The sequence below is a fragment of the Emys orbicularis genome, chromosome 19 (assembly GCF_028017835.1).
Source record: "Emys orbicularis isolate rEmyOrb1 chromosome 19, rEmyOrb1.hap1, whole genome shotgun sequence".
In the NCBI taxonomy this organism is placed as follows: Eukaryota; Metazoa; Chordata; order Testudines; family Emydidae; genus Emys; species Emys orbicularis.
The window spans coordinates 9,214,761-9,235,978 of NC_088701.1; the positions used below are offsets into that span (position 1 = coordinate 9,214,761).

A 21,218-nucleotide genomic window follows, 5' to 3' on the forward strand; every position below is an offset into this window, starting at 1 on the left:
CCTAATCTCTTCTCTAAAGGCAGGAGATTGGTTTTCGGCCCTCAATCTATAGATTGCCTATTTCCATCTAGAGATACATCCTGCACACAGGGGATACCTGCACTTCACCATGGGCCAGGATTGTTTTTAGTGCTGAGTACTTCTCTTCAGACTTTGTTTGGCCCCAAAGGCATTCTGAAAGGCTTTAGCAGTAGTAGCTGCTCACCTTTGGTGAGAAGCAATTTTAGTCATCTGGTATCTTGACGACTGGTTAGTCAAGGGCTGATCTTACAAACCGGTACTAACTTCCATCCAGAGCCCCCCCTCTCCTCCAAGAATTGGGTCTCCAGCTAAACATTAAAAAAAAATTATTCACATTAGCCCCTGTAACAGAGAATACAATTCATAGGGGTATATTTGGATTCGTTGGTAGCCAGGGACTTCTTTCCCACATACAGATTCGTAACTTTGTCACATCTGGTTGGGACAAGTCAAGGAAGACCCTGTACTACAGTAAGGAACTGTTTGCAGCTCCTGGGTCATATGACAGTTTGCACCTTTGTGACCAAGCATGCAAGATTATGCCTCTGCTGCTTTTAGGGCTGATTCAGGGGGACCTATTGGACGAACAGGTTAAGGTTCCCCTCCAGGTGAAGAACTCTCTGGATTGATGGCAAGATTAATGCAAAGTCTGTGTGGGTGTCCCGTTGATCCAACCTGCTCCAATAATAAGTGTGACAACAGATGCATCGCTGTTTGTTGAGATATACCCCCATCCCTCACTCATAACTCAGGGCAGGTAGTCACCTCAGTCAACTGGTCTCTATATCAATTTGTTGGAACTCAAGGATTGCCTACCTTGAGTTCCTGCCCTCATCAGTAGCAAAACAATCACAATCATGACAGACAACGTGGCTTGCATGTTTGATAACAACCAGAAGAGAGAGATTCCCTTTCCTGTGCGCCGAAGCTAGAAAGTTATGGAACTGGTATATAGCCAATCAGAGTCAGATCTCAGCCGTTTTGCCTTCCTGGAGCCCAGAATGTCACAGCCAGTTGGCTCAGCCGGCACTTCTCCCAGGACTAAGAATGTGAGTTGGACTGTCAAATCGAGGTACCAGGTGTGGAGTCCGATCGAGAGGTAGGACGAAGCGCAAGCTCCATGAGGAGGGCCCTTAAGCAAATATCCCGCTCCTTCTGAGTTTGAGGGTGAAAGTTTTTGCAGATTCTGCACTTATCCTTTCTGTGGGACTCCCTCAAACGTTTTAAACAGTCACTAATGGGCATCGGCCGTCTACACAATGAACATGGCTTAAAATCTGGGGCACGGGCATGCCCCGCTCCGAGGCTCAGTCCAAGCCGGGACTCTAAACAACTACTCTAACACTTAACTTAAAGATCTAACTAAGTACCTAGCAACTAACAACAAAGGAGACAGAACAATGGACTGTAAGGACCACTAACACTCTTGCGATGCAAGACATGGCGCTCCAACCAACCGTCATGGGCAGTAAGAAGGAACTGAAAGGGCACAGGGTCGGCAACGCCTAATATACCAATACATGAGCGTGGCCGACCCTACAGATACCACTAAGGCAAAAATCTTCCAACTGTGCATGTGGGCATGCACACACCTAGAATGGAATGGACATGAGCAACACATCTGAAAGAACAACATTTACAAAAAGGTAGGTAACTGGTTTTGTTTGTTTGTTTTGTTTTGTTTTTTTGTTGGCTTGCTTGGAGATTCAATACAAATAATTTTAGCTAGGAAACTCCATGCAAAAAAATGACATTAAGAAAATATCAATATTGCGAAGTTAAGCACTTGGAAGCCAGGAAATGCTAAAGTTAAGACTGAATGTGTAAAATCTTGCAACACTGGCTACTAATCTGTGTATAATAGAAAAAACAGACTTCATGAAAGTCTGTATAGTATGCAAAGTCTATATAGTATGCAAATAAACAATAGTTCCTTGAGTAACTACACATGTGCATTCCACTCTAGGTGTTGGTGCGCATGGCTGTCAGAAACTTTTCCCCTCTATAGTACTCGCTTAGTAGCTTGAGCCCCCACCCCATTCACCATTACATGCAGATATAAAAGGTAGCCCCCCTCAGTTCCTTTTTATTGCCCATGACACTCATTGGAACTCTGTTCTATATCAGAGCAGTTCTTTCTCTCAGCCTTTGTGAACATAACGTGTGTGTATATATACATAGTCTAGTCTTTAGTATTATTAGCCATGGCCAAATGAGCAGGGGAGTTGCTGGCATTAATGTTGGGACTTCCACAGATGATGATCTTTAAGGACAAGGTTTACCTGCATCCTCATCTGAAGTTGGTCCCAAAGGTGGCTTCCACTTTCCACATCAACCAGCCAATTTATTTGCCAGTATTCCTCCCTGCTTATATGTGGTATTGGGTAGAAGAGCATTTGCATATGTTGGACATAAGAGCCTTGCCATTTTACCTGGACAAATCAGGTTTCAGAGAAGCAGCCGTGTTAGTCTGTATCCGCAAAAAGAACAGGAGTACTTGTGGCACCTTAGAGACTAACACATTTATTAGAGCATAAGCTTTCGTGGACTACAGCCCACTTCTGTAGAAGAAGTGGGCTGTAGTCCACGAAAGCTTATGCTCTAATAAATGTGTTAGTCTCTAAGGTGCCACAAGTACTCCTGTTCTTTTTTCTGGACAAATCAGTCACTTTCATAGATCCTTCCAGTTGTTTGTAGCATTGGCAAACGGTAAGAGGTCTCCTCCACCCAGAGAATTTTTTCCTGGATTGCACCCTGCATATGCATGCGCGATGACTTTGGCTAATGTCACAGCTCATTTGATGAGGTCACGGTCAGCCCCAGCGACCTTTCTGACACAAGTCCCAGTTGCAGACATTTGTAGTGGCAGCCTGGTCCTTGGTCCACATCTCCATGATCCACATGCTGTGCTTAAGACTCCAAAGACAATGCTAGAGGAGAACAAGTTGTTCTCCAATCTTTATTGAAATAGATTCCAATCCCACTTCCTGTCTTCTGGCTTCTGAGTCTCCAAGAGTGGAATGAACATGTGCAATTACTCGAAGAAGAAAAAGGGTTACTAACCTGTTCCATAACTGCTCTTCTTAGAGATCTGTTGCACGTGTCCATTCCATGACATGCACTCGTACCCATCTTCATTGGAGTTATGGCAAGAAGGAACTGAGGGGGCTAGAGGGAGCTCTGCTCTTTATACCTGCATGCAGTGACGCACAGTAGCAGAGGAAGTTTGAGCCACCAAACGGGTACTGCTGAAGGAAAAAGTTTGATGGCCATGCACTGGGCATACAGACTCCAAAAGCGAAATTGACATGTGCAACACATCTCAAACAGTAGTTACGGAACAGGTTAGTAACAGTTTTTCATACTAAGCCCTGCAATCCAGTCTGAACCAGACTACAAGTGTCAAGTCTGGGACAGCTGGGTTTGGCTCTCCACTTGCCTGTGAGGTCAGCCTGTGGTGGTTATTTGTGACAGCAGCTGTGTGCCTTACTCCTGCTGTCTGCCACCATCTGCTACTCTGTGTGTGTGCTGCAGTGTGAGAGGTATTGTGATGCCTCAGCATACTCATTTTGCAGGGTACACACAGCAGAGCATGGGTGACAGGACCAGAGCATGCAGCTGCCTCTGTGCCAACCCCACGGCAGGAGGCAGCAACAGTCGCAATTCGGGTTCAGGGGAATGGAGTAGAAGGGTCAGGGTTGAAGTCAGGTCAAAAAATGACTTGACCCTACTTGGGCGGGACCTAAAAATTAGGTCTGAGCAGACCTCTGGTAACTGAGAATATTATGATTGATCATAGATAAGGTTTTAAATTGCACGTTAAGAGACGCCTACATCATACTAAAAATGGAAAGTCAGTCTGTAACCACTGAGAATGTGCTAGAAATTGGTTCTTTCTGTGGCTCTGTGCTCAATAGTGTCATGTTTTGATATGACTAGTTAACCCTTTGCCCATTTCTGATCACTATTTTGTGCTGTTCATAAAGATGTTTGCTTGTATTTGAGTATAAATTAGTGAATTTTTGTCAGTAGGTTAACAATGTATTTTTGCCACTAGATGGTATCTGTGTCAACTTCAAGCTGCTTTTATTGGATTATTTTTTCTGCCTGTTTTATTTTTAATTTATTACTTGATCCAGTTGGCAATTGTAGTTTTCAGTTTCTGCATTAACCTGCTGTGAAAGTGTTGCTTTTCATTGTTAAACACCTCAGATGCAGAGGCAATTTGTTTGTTTGTGGCGGGAAGGTTGTCTGATTAGTAAAGCTTGTGAAGCACTTCAGGAACTTTAGAGCCTTGTCTGCACGAGGCTTTTTTTGCCAAAAACTTGCCACTAACCGTGCTACTTGTTAGGGCAGACAGGGCTTTAGGTGGCCACCTATGATATGATTAATCAAAATTTGTATTACGGTAGTGCTTAAAGGTCAACAGATTGGGTCCCTAATGTGATAGATATCCACACACAATAAATGGCAGTCCCTGCCCCTCAAGAGCCTACAGTCTACCCCACTGCATCTTCTTAGACCTTCTGTAAGCAAAGTTAGATGATACGGTAGTTAAAATGTAAATGCACACCTGGAGTTACCTGTGCACTCACCATTGCTACCAAGTTGAGAAGCTGAACTGGAGGTAGCAACAGAGAGAATATTTTGGCAAAAAATCTAGTGTATACAAAGTCTATGGGAAGGCAAATGGTGCTATAATTACTTTGATTTACAAAAAGCATATAGAGGAAAAAATCCTACAGATACAAGTTCTTGAGGCCAAAACTGATGAGAGTTCAGAGATGGGTGCGACTGAATTAAAAGTGCAAGAAGGTTTCAAGAAAGGATTTCATTCAAGTCGTAGTGACAGGTGTGGTACAAGAGCCAAAGTAGACTAGTATATAAGTCAGTACAAATTTCGTATCTGTGATCCTTTGCCTGTACTCTAAGGGAGGACAAAGGAGAAGGAAAAGCATGTTGGTTTTGTGTTCAGTTTCCTTATTTAAAAAGTCCTGTTAAATGTTTGTTGTTCAAAGGAATCATTAGTCTCTTGTGTAAATATTTTTGATAATGCTTAATAGCTGATTTGTGAAATGAGGTTATTGATTTATTTTATTTAACTGTGTGTTAAAATAGTTTCATATTTAAATAGTAAATTTTTATACTGCAGCATATTTTATTTGGTGAGTGATTAAAATGAGTTATGGGTAAATACATGGGTAAATATTTATTTTCATACCAACAGTATGCATAGCACCATGATGAGCAGACATGTGCCCTGTGCTAAAGAGTTTCTAATCTAAGTTGTATACACAGTAGAGTTAAGAGATAAACTCTTACATACACAAAACAACCTCTATAGGTTAAATGTTGAACTTCCAGGCAGAAGGTGAATTTTTGCCTTATTCTTTTAAATGCATTCAAAACTTGATAGAGGGATGGTACTGAAAATCCTGACAGCAGAAGTGTGTCATAGAGAAAGATGAGAATTTGTGCGCCCGCCCTTCCCCCCTCTCCCCCCCCCCGCTTTTTTTTTTGTTTTGTTTTTTGCAGCAGTTAATTAGGGCTGTTCTTCATATTTATCATTTCAAAACTTCGTTTCTAACCATTGTATTTTTGTTTTACCCACATTTACTCTTTCTCTATATAAATATAGTTGAAGAGAAGAGCTGCAGTTATATGAACAAAATCCCTTATTTTCTTCAGATCTAAATTATTCACAAATTACGTTTTATTTGTAAAATCCTTCACTCTTTCTATGAAAGGGATTCAAATGTGAATCACAAAGATTTTGATAAGTAAAAAACTTGTTTATCTGATTTTAAAAGTAAAAGGGCTATGGCTCTTGAAAATACATATAAACAAAACTGTTTCTCTTAAGAGTCAGAAATCTGAGATGTGGTCATCTTGGTCTCTCTGCTAGAGTGAGAGAGTTCACAAAGGGAAACAGCATAAGGTTTGTGAGAGAAAAAACTAATGTCTCTAAAGTTCAGTTTTTTCAACCTCTTAAGGATAATGGTGAGTGTTTCAAGTGTTGCTAAAATCCTATGTCGTTGGTTATGTCGTCTTTTGGAATCTTACAGGAAAAAAAAACTTTGCAGTTAAACATTCAAACAAACAAAATGGACAGATGTTGAAAAATACTTTTAGGCTTTCATATCAGACTCTTAAATGTTCTCAGTTTACAGTTGCCATATCATTGATTTAAGTCAGTGTTTCACATAAAGGTGACTCTGCGCCCTGGTTCACACTAAAATATAATTGCAAGTTGCTTGGTCAAGTGGTAAATGTAATTGAGGTGGTGTTTGCTTTCTGTAGCCAGCTGGTTATGATGTAATCATTGTCTTTAGGAAATGGAGCTTGTACCTTTGCTAAGAAGGAGGGCAGACAGTAGTCACTGCAGTGGTACTGGTAAGAGGGTATTTGCATAATTCTTGTTTTAAACTGTCTGTGCTGAATAAAGTGTTAGTACAGGGTATAACTTGGCACAGAAAATTTCAGCATGCAAGAGTTGTCTTAAAAACAAACAAACAAAAAATAATACAATTTTTAAACTATTTCTCCCCTGTCCCTATTGTTTCCTTCAAGGGTATTGTGGTTAAAGTCCAGTTTCCAGACAGATTGCAGATCTTGGGGAAATTACTTAAATGGTACAGCCTTATATTTCTAATAGCCTAGTTGTTTGTCTCCAGGCAGCTAATGCATTCAGCATTCTGAAATTATAAGTAAAATATCAGAAAGGTAGCTAGACTTACAGTAAGGTCCTGGATTTGGGCCTTTAACCTTGATGTCATGGTAATGTGGCCCACTACTAGTTATTTCCTTTTAAATGTATGTTTAAATAGCTAAGTCAGGTAGGCCATATGTGAGCAAAATGACTGCATATCAATCAGGCAGAATTACCCCCTTAATTGTTCTGAGGCACAAGCCACAGATTGCTTGTAACATGCATGACTGAGCAGTACATGCTTAACTGACAAATACAGACTTAATATTATGATTGGTAGCATTTATGTGGCTTTTCACCATAAATGTGTTTTTACATTTTTTAAATATAACCCTTTTAAAGAGTCATGCTTTAGTTTTTACATATTGAATGATAAATGGGTTAGAGAATATTTAAAATGGATTCTTCTGCTGTTAGACTAACTTTGTTTCCCCAGCTGCCTTTGCTCTAGGTGGGGATGGTGCTTTGGCATGTCACAGTAACTAAATGTTGGCGTTTGGGACTCCTCTGTACCATGAAGAACTTTTTTACATTTGCCTTATTTAAAAACTAAATCCCAGCCACTATTTACCTGACTGAGCAGTTAGGATGTGCTCTGAGAATTTAGTTCAGATAGCGTTGTGTGTCTGTCTCTCATTTGCCTTACCTGTAAAAAGATGGTGTTTCTAAGGGTATGTCTACACTACGAGAGTAGTTCGATTTTACTTAAATCGAATATGTGGAATCGATATTACAAAGTCGAACGTGTGTATCCACACTAAGGACAGTAATTCGACTTTGTGAGTCCACACTAACGGGGCAAGCGTCGACATTGGAAGCAGTGCACTGTGGGCAGCTATCCCACAGTTCCCGCAGTCCCCGCTGCCCATTGGAATTCTGGGTCGAGCCCACAATGCCTTCTGGGGAAAAAAATGTGTCGAGGGTGGTTTTGGGTAACTGTCGTCATCCAACCGTCACTCCCGCCATCCCTCCCTGAAAGCGCCGGCGGGCAATCAGTTCGCGCACTTTTCTGGTCAGTGACAGCGCGGACGCCACAGCACTGCGAGCATGGAGCCCGCTGCGACCATCACTGCAGTTATGCCCGTTGTCAACACCTCGCACCTTATCATCCACCTTTTCCAGAGGCAGATGCTGAGAAATCGGGCGAGGAGGCTACGGCAGCGCGGTGAGGACATGAAGTCTGAGAGTGGCACAGACCTGTCACAAAGCACGGGACCCCGCACCGTGGACATCATGGTGGCAATGGGTCATGTTGATGCTGTGGAACGGCGATTCTGGGCCCGGGAAACAAGCACGGACTGGTGGGACCGCATAGTGCTGCAGGTCTGGGATGAATCACAGTGGCTGCGAAACTTTCGGATGCGGAAGGGAACTCTCCTGGAACTTTGTGAGTTGCTGTCCCCTGCCCTGAAGCGCAAGGACACCCGGATGCGAGCAGCCCTGAGTGTCCAGAAGCGAGTGGCCATAGCCCTCTGGAAGCTTGCAACGCCAGACAGCTACCGGTCAGTCGCGAACCACTTTGGCGTGGGCAAATCTACCGTGGGGGTTGTTGTGATGCAAGTAGCCAACGCAATCGTTGAGGTACTGCTGTCAAAGGTAGCGACCCTGGGAAATGTGCAGGTCATCATAGATGGCTTCGCCGCGATGGGATTCCCAAACTGTGGTGGGGCTATAGATGGAACTCACATCCCTATCCTGGGACCGGACCACCAGGCCAGCCAGTACATTAACCGAAAGGGCTACTTTTCAATGGTGCTGCAAGCACTGGTGGATCATAGGGGATGTTTTACAAACATCAACTCATGAAGCCCTATGGGTTCCACGACCACCACTCCCAAGAGGAGGAGGTGGGTGGTGGTGGTCGGGGACTCCCTCCTCAGGGGGACTGAGTCATCTATCTGCCGCCCCGACCGGGAAAACCGAGAGGTCTGCTGCTTGCCAGGAGCTAGGATACACGATGTGACAGAGAGACTGCCGAGACTCATCAAGCCCTCGGATCGCTACCCCTTCCTGCTTCTCCATGTGGGCACCAATGATACTGCCAAGAATGACCTTGAGCGGATCACTGCAGACTACGTGGCTCTGGGAAGAAGGATAAAGGAGTTTGAGGCGCAAGTGGTGTTCTCGTCCATCCTCCCTGTGCAAGGAAAAGGCCTGGGTAGAGACCGTCGAATCGTGGAAGTCAATGAATGGCTACGCAGGTGGTGTCGGAGAGAAGGCTTTGGATTCTTCGACCATGGGATGGTGTTCCAAGAAGGAGGAGTGCTGGGCAGAGACGGGCTCCACCTAACGAAGAGAGGGAAGAGCATCTTCGCCAGCAGGCTGGCTAACCTAGTGAGGAGGGCTTTAAACTAGGTTCACCGGGGGAAGGAGACCAAAGCCCTGAGGTAAGTGGGGAAATGGGATCCTGGGAGGAAGCACAAGCAGGAGAGCGCAAGAGGGGAGGACTCCTGTCTCATGCTGAGAAAGAGGGACGATCGATGAGTTATCTTAAGTGCCTATACACAAATGCAAGAAGCCTGGGAAACAAGCAGGGAGAACTGGAAGTCCTGGCACAATCAGGGAACTATGATGCGATTGGAATAACAGAGACTTGGTGGGATAACTCACATGACTGGAGTACTGTCATGGATGGATATAAACTGTTCAGGAAGGACAGGCAGGGCAGAAAAGGTGGGGGAGTTGCGTTGTATGTAAGAGAGGAGTATGACTGCTCAGAGCTCCGATATGAAACTGCAGAAAAACCTGAGAGTCTCTGGATAAAGTTGAGAAGTGTGAGCAACAAGGGTGATGTCGTGGTTGGAGTCTGCTATAGACCACCAGACCAGGGGGATGAGGTGGATGAGGCTTTCTTCTGGCAACTAGCAGAAGTTGCTAGATCGCAGGCCCTGGTTCTCATGGGAGACTTTAATCACCCTGATATCTGCTGGGAGAGCAATACAGCGGTGCACAGACAATCCAGGAAGTTTTTGGAAAGTGTAGGGGACAATTTCCTGGTGCAAGTGCTGGAGGAACCAACTAGGGGCAGAGCTTTTCTTGACCTGCTGCTCACAAACAGGGAAGAATTAGTAGGGGAAGCAAAAGTGGATGGGAACCTGGGAGGCAGTGACCATGAGATGGTCGAGTTCAGGATCCTGACACAAGGAAGAAAGGAGAGCAGCAGAATACGGACCCTGGACTTCAGAAAAGCAGACTTTGACTCCCTCAGGGAACAGATGGGCAGGATCCCCTGGGAGAATAACATGAAGGGCAAAGGGGTCCAGGAGAGCTGGCTGTATTTTAAAGAATCCTTATTGCGGTTGCAGGAAAAAAACATCCCGATGTGTAGAAAGAATAGTAAATATGGCAGGCGACCAGCTTGGCTAAACAGTGAAATCCTTGCTGAACTTAAACGCAAAAAAGAAGCTTACAAGAAGTGGAAGATTGGACAAATGACCAGGGAGGAGTATAAAACTATTGCTCAGGCATGCAGGAATGAAATCAGGAAGGCCAAATCACACTTGGAGTTGCAGCTAGCAAGAGATGTTAAGAGTAACAAGAAAGGTTTCTTCAGGTATGTTAGCAACAAGAAGAAAGTCAAGGAAAGTGTGGGCCCCTTACTGAATGTGGGAGGCAACCTAGTGACCGAGGATGTGGAAAAAGCTAATGTACTCAATGATTTTTTTGCCTCGGTCTTCACAAACAAGGTCAGCTCCCAGACTGCTGCACTGGGCAGCACAATATGGGGAGAAGGTGACCAGCCCTATGTGGAGAAAGAAGTGGTTCGGGACTATTTAGAAAAACTGGATGTGCACAAGTCCATGGGGCCGGATGCGCTGCATCCGAGGGTGCTAAAGGAGTTGGCGGATGAGATTGCAGAGCCATTAGCCATTATTTTTGAAAACTCATGGCGATCGGGGGAGGTCCCGGATGACTGGAAAAAGGCTAATGTAGTGCCCATCTTTAAAAAAGGGAAGAAGGAGGATCCGGGGAACTACAGGCCAGTCAGCCTCACCTCAGTCCCTGGAAAAATCATGGAACAGGTCCTCAAGGAATCAATTATGAAACACTTAGAGGAGAGGAAAGTGATCAGGAACAGTCAGCATGGATTCACCAAAGGGAAGTCGTGCCTGACTAACCTAATTGCCTTCTATGATGAGATAACTGGCTCTGTGGATGAGGGGAAAGCAGTGGATGTGTTATTCCTTGACTTTAGCAAAGCTTTTGATACAGTCTCCCACAGTATTCTTGCCGCCAAGTTAAAGAAATATGGGCTGGATGAATGGACTGTAAGGTGGATAGAAAGCTGGCTAGATCGTCGGGCTCAACGGGTAGTGATCAATGGCTCCATGTCTAGTTGGCAGCCGGTTTCAAGCGGAGTGCCCCAAGGGTCGGTCCTGGGGCCGGTTTTGTTTAATATCTTTATTAATGATCTGGAGGATGGTGTGGACTGCACTCTCAGCAAGTTTGCAGATGACACTAAACTAGGAGGCGTGGTAGATACACTAGAGGGTAGGGATCGGATACAGAGGGACCTAGACAAATTAGAGGATTGGGCCAAAAAAAACCTGATGAGGTTCAACAAGGATAAGTGCAGAGTCCTGCACTTAGGACGGAAGAATCCCATGCACTGCTACAGACTAGGGACCGAATGGCTAGGTAGCAGTTCTGCAGAAAAGGACCTAGGGGTCACAGTGGACGAGAAGCTGGATATGAGTCAACAGTCTGCTCTTGTTGCCAAGAAGGCTAACGGCATTTTGGGCTGTATAAGTAGGGGCATTGCCAGCAGATCGAGGAACGTGATCGTTCCCCTTTATTCGACATTGGTGAGGCCTCATCTGGAATACTGTGTCCAATTTTGGGCCCCACACTACAAGAAGGATGTGGAAAAATTGGAAAGAGTCCAGCGGAGGGCAACAAAAATGATTAGGGGTCTGGAGCACATGACTTATGAGGAGAGGCTGAGGGAACTGGGATTGTTTAGTCTCCAGAAGAGAAGAATGAGGGGGGATTTGATAGCAGCCTTCAACTACCTGAAGGGAGGTTCCAAAGAGGATGGAGCTCGGCTGTTCTCAGTGGTGGCAGATGACAGAACAAGGAGCAATGGTCTCAAGTTGCAGTGGGGGAGGTCCAGGTTGGATATTAGGAAACACTATTTCACTAGGAGGGTGGTGAAGCACTGGAATGCGTTACCTAGGGAGGTGGTGGAGTCTCCTTCCTTGGAGGTTTTTAAGGCCCGGCTTGACAAAGCCCTGGCTGGGATGATTTAGTTGGGAATTGGTCCTGCTTTGAGCAGGGGGTTGGACTAGATGACCTCTTGAGGTCCCTTCCAACCCTGATATTCTATGATTCTATGATCAACGTCGGATGGCCGGGCAAGGTTCATGACGCTCGTGTTTTCAGGAACTCTGGTCTGTTTAGACGGCTGCAGGAAGGTATTTACTTCCCGGACCACAAAATAACTGTTGGGGATGTGGAGATGCCTATAGTGATCCTCGGGGACCCAGCCTACCCGCTAATGCCCTGGCTCATGAAGCCCTATACAGGCGCCCTGGACAGTGAAAAAGAACTCTTCAACTACCGTCTGAGCAAGTGCAGAATGGTGGTGGAGTGTGCTTTTGGACGTCTCAAGGGGAGATGGAGAAGCTTACTGACTCGCTCTGATCTCAGCGAAACCAATATCCCCATTGTTATTGCAGCTTGCTGTGTGCTCCACAATCTCTGTGAGAGCAAGGGGGAGACCTTTATGGCGGGGTGGAAGGTTGAGGCAAATAGCCTGGCTGCTGATTACGCCCAGCCAGACAGCCGTGCGATTAGAAGAGCCCAGCGGGACGCGCTGTGCATCCGGGAGGCTTTGAAAGCTAGGTTCCTCAGTGAGCAGGGTAACCTGTGACTATTAAGTTTGTTTACAGAGAAGCTGAACCTGCCCCCGTTTCTTTACCCAGTGAATGTTCACTATCCTCTCCAGTTACATACCCCGTTCCCCCCCTTCCAACACACGTTTAAAAATAAAATCACTGAAAATTTGTTAATGAACACCGTTTTCTTTATTACTGTTTTCGCGGTAAAGTGTTGAAACTGGGACGCAGACTGTGGTGGGGAGCGGGTGTAGTGTAGTGATGCAAAGGACGCTTCTAAACTCCAGGAATGACAGGCTCTGCACTGGTGGACTGGTTGTTTCAACGGAGCCTGCCACCCCTCCTGTTCGGGACTCTGTGTGTGGGGGCTATGTGACTTTGTGGCAGTGGGAGGACGGTTACAGATCCCCTGCTGCATGGCTCTGTGATCCAGGATAAGGACCGCTGCATAAGATCTCTAACCGCCCTCCCCCGCCACAAAGTCACATAGCCCCCCCCCCCCCCCCCCCCCAAGAAGATGAAAACCACCTCCCAGACTGACCAGGGTGCCTAGTGACTGCAATGTGTGTGTGACCTGCTGCTGAACCTGCCCCCGCGTCTGTACCCTGGTAAAGGTGACTGTCCTGTCCAATTACCAACCCCCTTCCCCCCCTTCAAACAGACTCTCCTCAAAAAGAACATGATGGAAACAGTAATTAACAGGAATGTATTTTTTATTAGCAACTACACAGTTAGGGGATGAAACTGATACGGGGGCTTGGGTGAGGCGGGAAGGAAAGGACTTATCAAATTTTGGGGAATGACAGCCTTCTGGTCCTTGAGCAGTCGGCAGGGGTGGAGTGAGAGTTTTCACGGACTCTGCCGCCCCTCCTTCTTGGTACTTTTGGTGAGGGGGGTATGGGACTTTGTGGCGGGGGAGGGCGGTTAGAGAGAGACTGCAGCGGGGCTCTGTCCTCCTGCCTCCGGTCCTGCAGAACATCCACAAGGCGCCGGAGCGTGTCCGTTTGCTCCCTCATTAGTCCAAGCAGCGTTTGAGTCGCCTGCTGGTCTTCCTGCCGCCACCTCTCCTCCCGTTCAATGTGTGCTCGATGGATTTGGGACATGTTCTCCCTCCACTGGGTCTGCTGGGCTGCCTCGGCTCGGGAGCAGCCCATAAGTTCTGAGAACATGTCGTCCCATGTCCTTTTCTTTCTACGCCTAATCTGCGCCAGCCTCTGGGAGTGTGATGCCAGGGTAGGTCGGGAGACAGTCGCAGCTGTGGGATGGGAAAAAGGGAGTGAATTCCTCAGAAAGATAAATTTTGTTGTGAACAAAGAACATAGTCTTTCCCTGTGAACAAGACCATGCACAGCACCTATCACATGCGCACTCAGGACAAGGTCGAATTATCGGCCTTCGCATTCAGTGCCTGGGGTCTTGCATTGCAGATCAGAGAAGCGGGGCAGGACAGCGGAATTTGGGTAGCAGGCTGACATGGTAAGCCGTAGACTTGTGGCTGCTTAAAACTTTAATAATCGCACTGGCCTCCTTTCACGGTCAAAGCAATGCTCCTAGCGTTGGCCAGTTCCTGCTGCCAGCAATCCGGCAAGCATGAACTCTGCCCCTGTCCCACCCCCTCGCGGCTGTCCCAGGGAAAGATCCCTGTATGCTGCCCCTCTCCCGCCTCCACCGCGTGGCTGTAAACCGCCGGTTACAGTTCTGTAAAGGAACAGGCAAGCAGTCCCAATACTAACATTCCCCTACCTAATTCAAAGCAGGTCACCATGAGCGACATCACTCTTATGAGGATTTCAGAGACCGAGAAAGAACGGCTGCTTCGGGAAAGCCTGCAAAGACCAGGGCCGCATGCCGCCCTGCTCTGCAAGGCAATGATCCCGGAGTACTTGATGATCTCCTGGCGCGGAAACGTTTCCTACTACGGAGGACACAATAAGGCCGCTCTCCCAAGGAACCTCATGCAAAGGCTTTCCAATTACCTCCAGGAGAGCTTCATGGAGATGTCCCATGAGGATTTCAGCTCTATCCCCGGACATATAGACCGAATTTTACTGTAGCTGCACTGGCACGGACTAAACAGTAGAGCGCCTAGGGCAAACCAATCATGATAAACCAGACATTGTTAGATTTTTTTGCAGTAGTTGCACTGCCAAGGACTGAAACGTTAAGCGCCTAGGGCAAACAAATCATGAAAAACCCACTGTTAATATGAATGTTCTGTTCAAAATAAATGTTTACATGTTTAAAACACTTACCGACTGATCCTTCCCTTGATTCTGGGTTAGGGTTAACGCCTGGGGACGGTTGGTAGGGGATCTCTGTGAGGGTGATGAAGAGATCCTGGCTGTCTGGGAAATCAGCGTTGTAAGCGCTGTCGACTGCCTCGTCCTCCTCATCTCCTTCCTCATCTTTCCCGTCCGCTAACATCTCCGAGGAAGCGGCCGTCGACAATATCTCATCCTCAGAGTCCACGGTCAGTGGTGGGGTAGTGGTGGCGGCTGCACCTAGGATGGAATGCAGTGCCTCATAGAAACGGCATGTCTGGGGCTGGGATCCGGAGCGTCCGTTTGCCTCTTTGGTCTTCTGGTACCCTTGTCTCAGCTCCTTGATTTTCACGCGGCACTGCGTTGCATCCCGGCTGTATCCTCTCTCTGTCGTGGCTTTTGAGATCTTCTCGTAGATCTTTGCATTCCGTCTTTTCGATCGCAGCTCGGAAAGCACGGACTCATCGCCCCACACAGCGATCAGATCCAAGACTTCCCGATCAGTCCATGCTGGGGCCCTCTTTCTATTCTGAGATTGCATGGCCATCTCTGCTGGAGAGCTCTGCATCGTTGCCAGTGCTGCTGAGCTCGCCACAATGTCCAAACAGGAAATGAGATTCAAACTGCCCAGACAGGAAAAGGAATTCAAATTTTCCCGGGGCTTTTCCTGTGTGGCTGGTCAGAGCATCCGAGCTCGGACTGCTGTCCAGAGAGTCAACAGAGTGGTGCACTGTGGGATAGCTCCCGGAGCTATTACCGTCGATTTCCATCCACACCTAGCCTAATTCGACATGGCCATGTCGAATTTAGCGCTACTCCCCTCGTTGGGGAGGAGTACAGAAGTCGAATTTAAGAGACCTCTATGTCGAACTAAATAGCTTCGTTGTGTGGACGGGTGCAGGGTTAATTCGATTTAACGCTGCTAAATTCGACATAACCTCCTAGCGTAAACCAGGCCTAATTGCCAGCCCTACTATCTGGGATCTGAGAATCAACTTGGGTTATATCTGAATATAATTTGTCAGCAAGAAAGATTCTGCACCAGAACTTGTTTAACAATTCAGAGGATAATGACTGACGCAGGGTAAAATCCATTTCTCCCTCCCATTGGCTCTGCAAGACTAATGTCAATATAAAAATCTTATTTTGGCACTAAAGTGGATGCAATATATATTACTGAGGATACAATTTAGTCACAGAGGTCATGGAAGTCATGAATTCTGTGACTTTACCAGGCCTTCTTGACTTCTTTAACTTCACCCTGTTCACTAGGAGGGTGGTGAAGCACTGGAATGGGTTACCTAGGGAGGTGGTGGAATCTCCTTCCTTAGAGGTTTTTAAGGCCCGGCTTGACAAAGCCTTGGCTGGGATGATTTAGTTGGGAATTGGTCCTGCTTTGAGCAGGGGGTTGGACTAGAACCTCCTGAGGTCCCTTCCAACCCTGATATTCTATGATTCACCCAGGGCTGTGCACCACTCCCCTGCAGCTGGAGCCATGGCTATCTCCTCTGCCCCCACCCACTCGTGTCTGGAGCCAGGGCTGTGCCCCCCACCCCTGTGGCAATGGGGCTCGGGCTGTCAGTCCCCCAGGGGCTCCAGCTGTCATACCACCCCCAGCAGCTGCCCCCCCCCCCCGTTATTTTAAGTAAAAGTCACAGAGAGGTCATGGCTCCTGTGAATTTTTGCTTATTGCCCACAACCTGACTGTTATTTTTAGTAAAAGTGACAAAATCTTAACCTTACATATTACGCACAGGGAAGAGACCTGTCGAGTAAGAAGATGCCCTTTTTACATAGTTGCCTTTCCGACCATACTCTAAGCAACCCAGTACTGTAGAGCAGGTGGAGAGCCTGCCAGGGTTTTAAAGAACACAATAAGACTTCAGAGAAGCTAAAATTATTTAACCACAAAAGCAGGATGGAGGAATACCTCCCCCTGGACAAATCTTTACAGATAGTCTGTCCGAGAAGTAGCATTGGTAAAGGTCTTTTTACATCCTTTCCATGCCAATGTTGGTGCAGAAGGCAGAAACCAGTCCTTTGCTGCTGCTCCCCATTAGCTCTGTGGTGTTGAGATCAACTATTCTGCCCTCACTACTAAAGGGGGTTCCTAAGATTGCTCTTGGGTGCTTTCATTTCCACTTGGCAGCTTCACATGGGGGTTTATGTTGGCATCTGCAGTACATGCTTCAGATATGTCAAGTGCTTTCTTCTGATTCTGGTGGAAATGAGCTGCTGGTTAGTGATTTCTCAGATCTCTTCATTGGTGATTTTTTCCAACCAATGCCCAGACTCTTTCATAGGCACTTACTTTCGAAGGTGTCTGGTTTTCTGACTAACGTTTTAGTAGCTCTCCAGCTCTCGCAGCCGTGTGTTAGCACCGAGATTACTTTTGAATTGAAAATGCTGTTTTGTTCTGGCACTGTATATTTTTGATTTCCATAGGTGGTTGAGTTTAGTGTATGCTGTGGATGTGTCTCTGTTCTTGATGTCACTTCCTTCTTGAGGTCTCTGTTGGCTAACGGTGCTGCCCAGGTGGATGAACTGTTTTACTTTTTTGATATTTTAGCCTTATAACTTGCTTAGCGTGTTATTTTTGCCAAGTTGTCTGTCTTTTATGGGCCTCACTCACTAGTGTAGTATCAGCAAAGTCTAGGTCTTCTAGGCATTTTCCATCTGCCCATGCTGTTCTGGTGTTTGTGTTGCTAATGCACTTTGTTATCCAGTCTTTTGCAATGCCAAATGACAATGGAGATAAAATGCAGCCGTTCAGCACCTGTGTCCACATTGAACCATGTCATCTGGTTGTTCAGATTTAGTATTAGCCATTCTGTAAGGGGATTTTTTTCAACATTTCAGTATATCTCTGTACTGGGTTTTGTATTAAGGTCTTGACTCTGCAAGCATAGTTGTAATTTTTCTTTAGGACTTCAATCTACCATATCCTCCAAATCTCAGGTTTACCTTTTGACTTTAATTTTGTTTAAAATATCAGTTAAGGAGTGAACAGAGAGGTAGTATAGTAGTGTAGTAAGCTTTAAGCTGCCTCAAAGTTATTTTTAATTAAGGAAGCTAAAACATTGAATTCTATCCTTTAGAAGTAATGTTGAGGAATTGTTTGCGCCCTCTGAACTTTGTCTTATTGAATAAGGAAGCTTCTGCCCTGAATTGGACAATCAACGTTTCTTTTTGCTAATCCATAGAGCTGTTCTGCTGTTTTAGTAGGTTTGATCATCCTGCACCTTAGTATTTATTGTGTAGATAGTATCATCAATTCAGCACTCTTACCTTATTTAGTTACATAAGTAGGCTTTGAAGGTTCAGATTTTTATCGGTAAATGTCAGTAAACCTCAATTTCACTATACACACACAAACTGAATATTTCTAGCGATAATAGAAAGTTACAGATAAGCAAAGTAAGAAAAATGCTGCTTGAGAACTGTTTGATTTAAGGAGATTTACTTTGTTTGTTTGTATATGTGATATTGGCAATTTGTATTTTAATGGTAATAAAGCTTTAACTTTTTGAATCTCTACATCTGCTGTCATTAAATAATTGACTGACCACCCCATGCTGCCCTGCGACTGTGGACATTTAAATAGATAAGTAGAAAAAAAAAAGTTTAAAACTTGTAATTTTTTGCAACTGTGAAAAATTAAATGGACAAAAAATGCTTAAAAATAAACATCGATATCAGAAGTTGAATTCTGCCAAGCCTGTACAGAACATATATTGAATCTTAGGCTGTCCTCCCTTCGTTCCTTCAAGGAGGAAGGCTTGTCTGTGTTTGTCAGGTGCTTATGTTGCTTGAATAATAATCATTATTACATGCTGAGCTGCTTGTAAATGTGTATTTGTATAGTACTTGCAAAGCTAGCATTATTTTTCAATGTGTTTTTCTCCCCCAGGATGTTTTTGAGATGCGCTTTGCTAAAATGCCAGATGAACCTGAAGAACCCATGATTCCAGCCTCCTCTCCAGTAGTGGTGCCACCCCCAACCAAGGTGGCCCCCCCTTCGTCCAGCGATAGCAGCAGTGATAGCTCCTCCGATAGCGATAGCTCATCAGATGATTCTGAGGAAGAACGAGCTCAGCGACTAGCAGAACTCCAGGAACAGGTAATGTGTTCTCCGGGTCTAGGGGCTAGAGTAGGGGGAACTAGGAGTCGGGCATTCTCAACTCTTCTACTGACTTGGGTGACCTTGGGCAATTTGCTTTAGCTCTTTGCCTTAGTTTATCCATCTGTAAAATGAGCTACCGGCTTCCCAGGGGCTGTGAAGCTCAATTGTAAAGTGCTCTGACATCTGTCGTTGAAAGGGCTTAATGGGAAAAGTATTAATAAATATCGTGATGTCTTTCAAAACATTTGATTATGTTCTATTTAGTACACATATAATGTTCAAAAAAATCACAGCAGCACACTATACCATTGCCTTGAGTTAGGTAGCGTCACTTGAATGGATAGAATACAGTTTTGGGCTGGCTCAACTTAAGACTAAAGTGTGGCACCTGAACTTATAAAATGGGGCCTGTAGCCACCACCTCTGATAGGGAGGTGCAGCCCCGAATACAGGCAGTGCTCCATCTGAATCATTGTAGCCTCACAGGCCCTCCTCGTCCATTAAATCATTCATTGTCAATAGCATTTAGTGTCCAACTGGCGCAGAGGAAGTGGGCAGTCTGTTCTTGGCTGAAAGGTGAGGAGAGTAGTAACTTTATAAAAACTTCCTACCCCCTGTCAAGCGGGTCAGGGTGCTTTAAAGTATAATGAAAAAAAATCAGTGTACAATAAAAAGCATCTAGAACTGACCCACTTAATATTCAAAGAGATGAAAGCAAGTGAGAGTAGCCAGGCCAGAAAGGAGAAGAAAGGAATGAATATGGGAGTGGAGGTGATGCAGAGCAAAAGTATCTTGATCTTTGTGTGTCTGCCTCTTAGCTTAAAGCAGTGCATGAACAGCTCGCTGCCCTGTCCCAGCCACAGCAGAGCAAACCAAAGAAAAAGGAGAAAGACAAGAAAGAAAAGAAAAAAGAGAAGCACAAAAAGAAGGAAGAAGTAGAGGAGAATAAGAAAAGTAAGGAACCACCACTCAAGAAGGCCAAGAAAAATAATAGCAACAGCAGTAACTCAAGGTCAGCTTTGTGTCTGTCGTATCTTGCAGTTTTTGTATTTTACTGCACTGAGGAACAATAGAGAGTTAGAGACAACCTTCTTGCATTCAGGATTACTTCAAACAGTAACCCCTAGTGCCTGTGGTGTAGTGATGGCTCACTCTGGGGTTTCTAGCTTCTGTAAGGGCCTTGGCATTGATAGTATCAGTTCCAGGAACACGTGTTGGTGCAGCCCCCAATCCGTTGTGCCTCAGTGTGACAGTACTTGTTTTCACTCATGCACCCCTGTGCTTCTGTGTCTGGCTTGTGGGGCTGCCATTAGTATCCAGTATGAGATATGATAGAGAATTAATTTTTGTTCCTCTATATATTGTCACTGTGACATTGAATCCCAGATCCTGGAGTTTTTTAGATTTCATCTATCTTCCCCTCCTGGGTGCTGGAGGGATTGGCTTATCAGGGAAAAGGTTATGAGCTAGATATTTACAGTTGGGTAAGTGACAACTCAGCAGAGGTAAAATATCCAAGTATTTCAAGGGCATAACCCTCAGCCAGGGGGAGAAACTATTTACGGTGCAACAAAGCATCATAACTTCAGGTAATGGGATGAAATGAAGAAAGGGGAAAATGTAGTTTGCATATAAGTACAAACTGCTTGCAGTGAGCTTGATTAGGCTGCAAAATTGTCAAAAGTAAGGGATATGAGCCCATTTCTCATCCCCTACCCCCACCCCCCATTTAGGGCATTGAGGCTGGATAAAATACTAGACAATGTACTGTAGAGCTCAATTGTAAATTCTTCCCAGGGAACTGAACTGACTGTGGCCTAATAGATCTCTTACTTCTCTAATTTCATTGGTAATCCTTTCGCTACATAGGCTGTGCATTCTGTGTTAACGCTGAGGTGCTATGAATCTGGCTGAAGTGTGACCTCTTCAATTAGATACACATCCTTTTTATAACTACAAACCTAGTTTCTCAAAATCAGTGATAGTCTAATTTCTGTATTCTCAGAATAAAACCACAACCCTAGTATATGAAGTCTCTAACAGATCGTTACTTATTCTGAGGACAGTTGTTTTTTTGTTTTGTTTTTTTATGCCTGCTGCTTCTTGCTTCCCCTCCTCTCCCACACGCACATATAGATCAGCAAGTCAGAAATCATAAGAGGGATCCATATATTTAATGCTGAAAATGAATGTCACCAAGGAGCGCCTGTCTATCACGTTCTGTTCTCTCTGCCCTCTTACCCACCCATTCCAATTGTACTCTTAAT

General features: G+C 45.4%; 1 protein-coding gene across 1 annotated transcript in view; it reads left to right on the top strand.

Moving 5' to 3' along the window:
- Positions 1–21,218, top strand: part of LOC135891978 (bromodomain-containing protein 4-like) — a gene marked incomplete at its 5' end in the record, with an annotated part of 84,241 nt that overhangs the window by 13,217 nt on the left and 49,806 nt on the right. The window contains 2 exons of the mRNA XM_065419659.1: positions 18,739–18,948; positions 19,770–19,963. Coding sequence (XP_065275731.1) covers positions 18,739–18,948; positions 19,770–19,963 — 404 coding nt within the window. The remainder of the gene's footprint in view (positions 1–18,738; positions 18,949–19,769; positions 19,964–21,218) is intronic.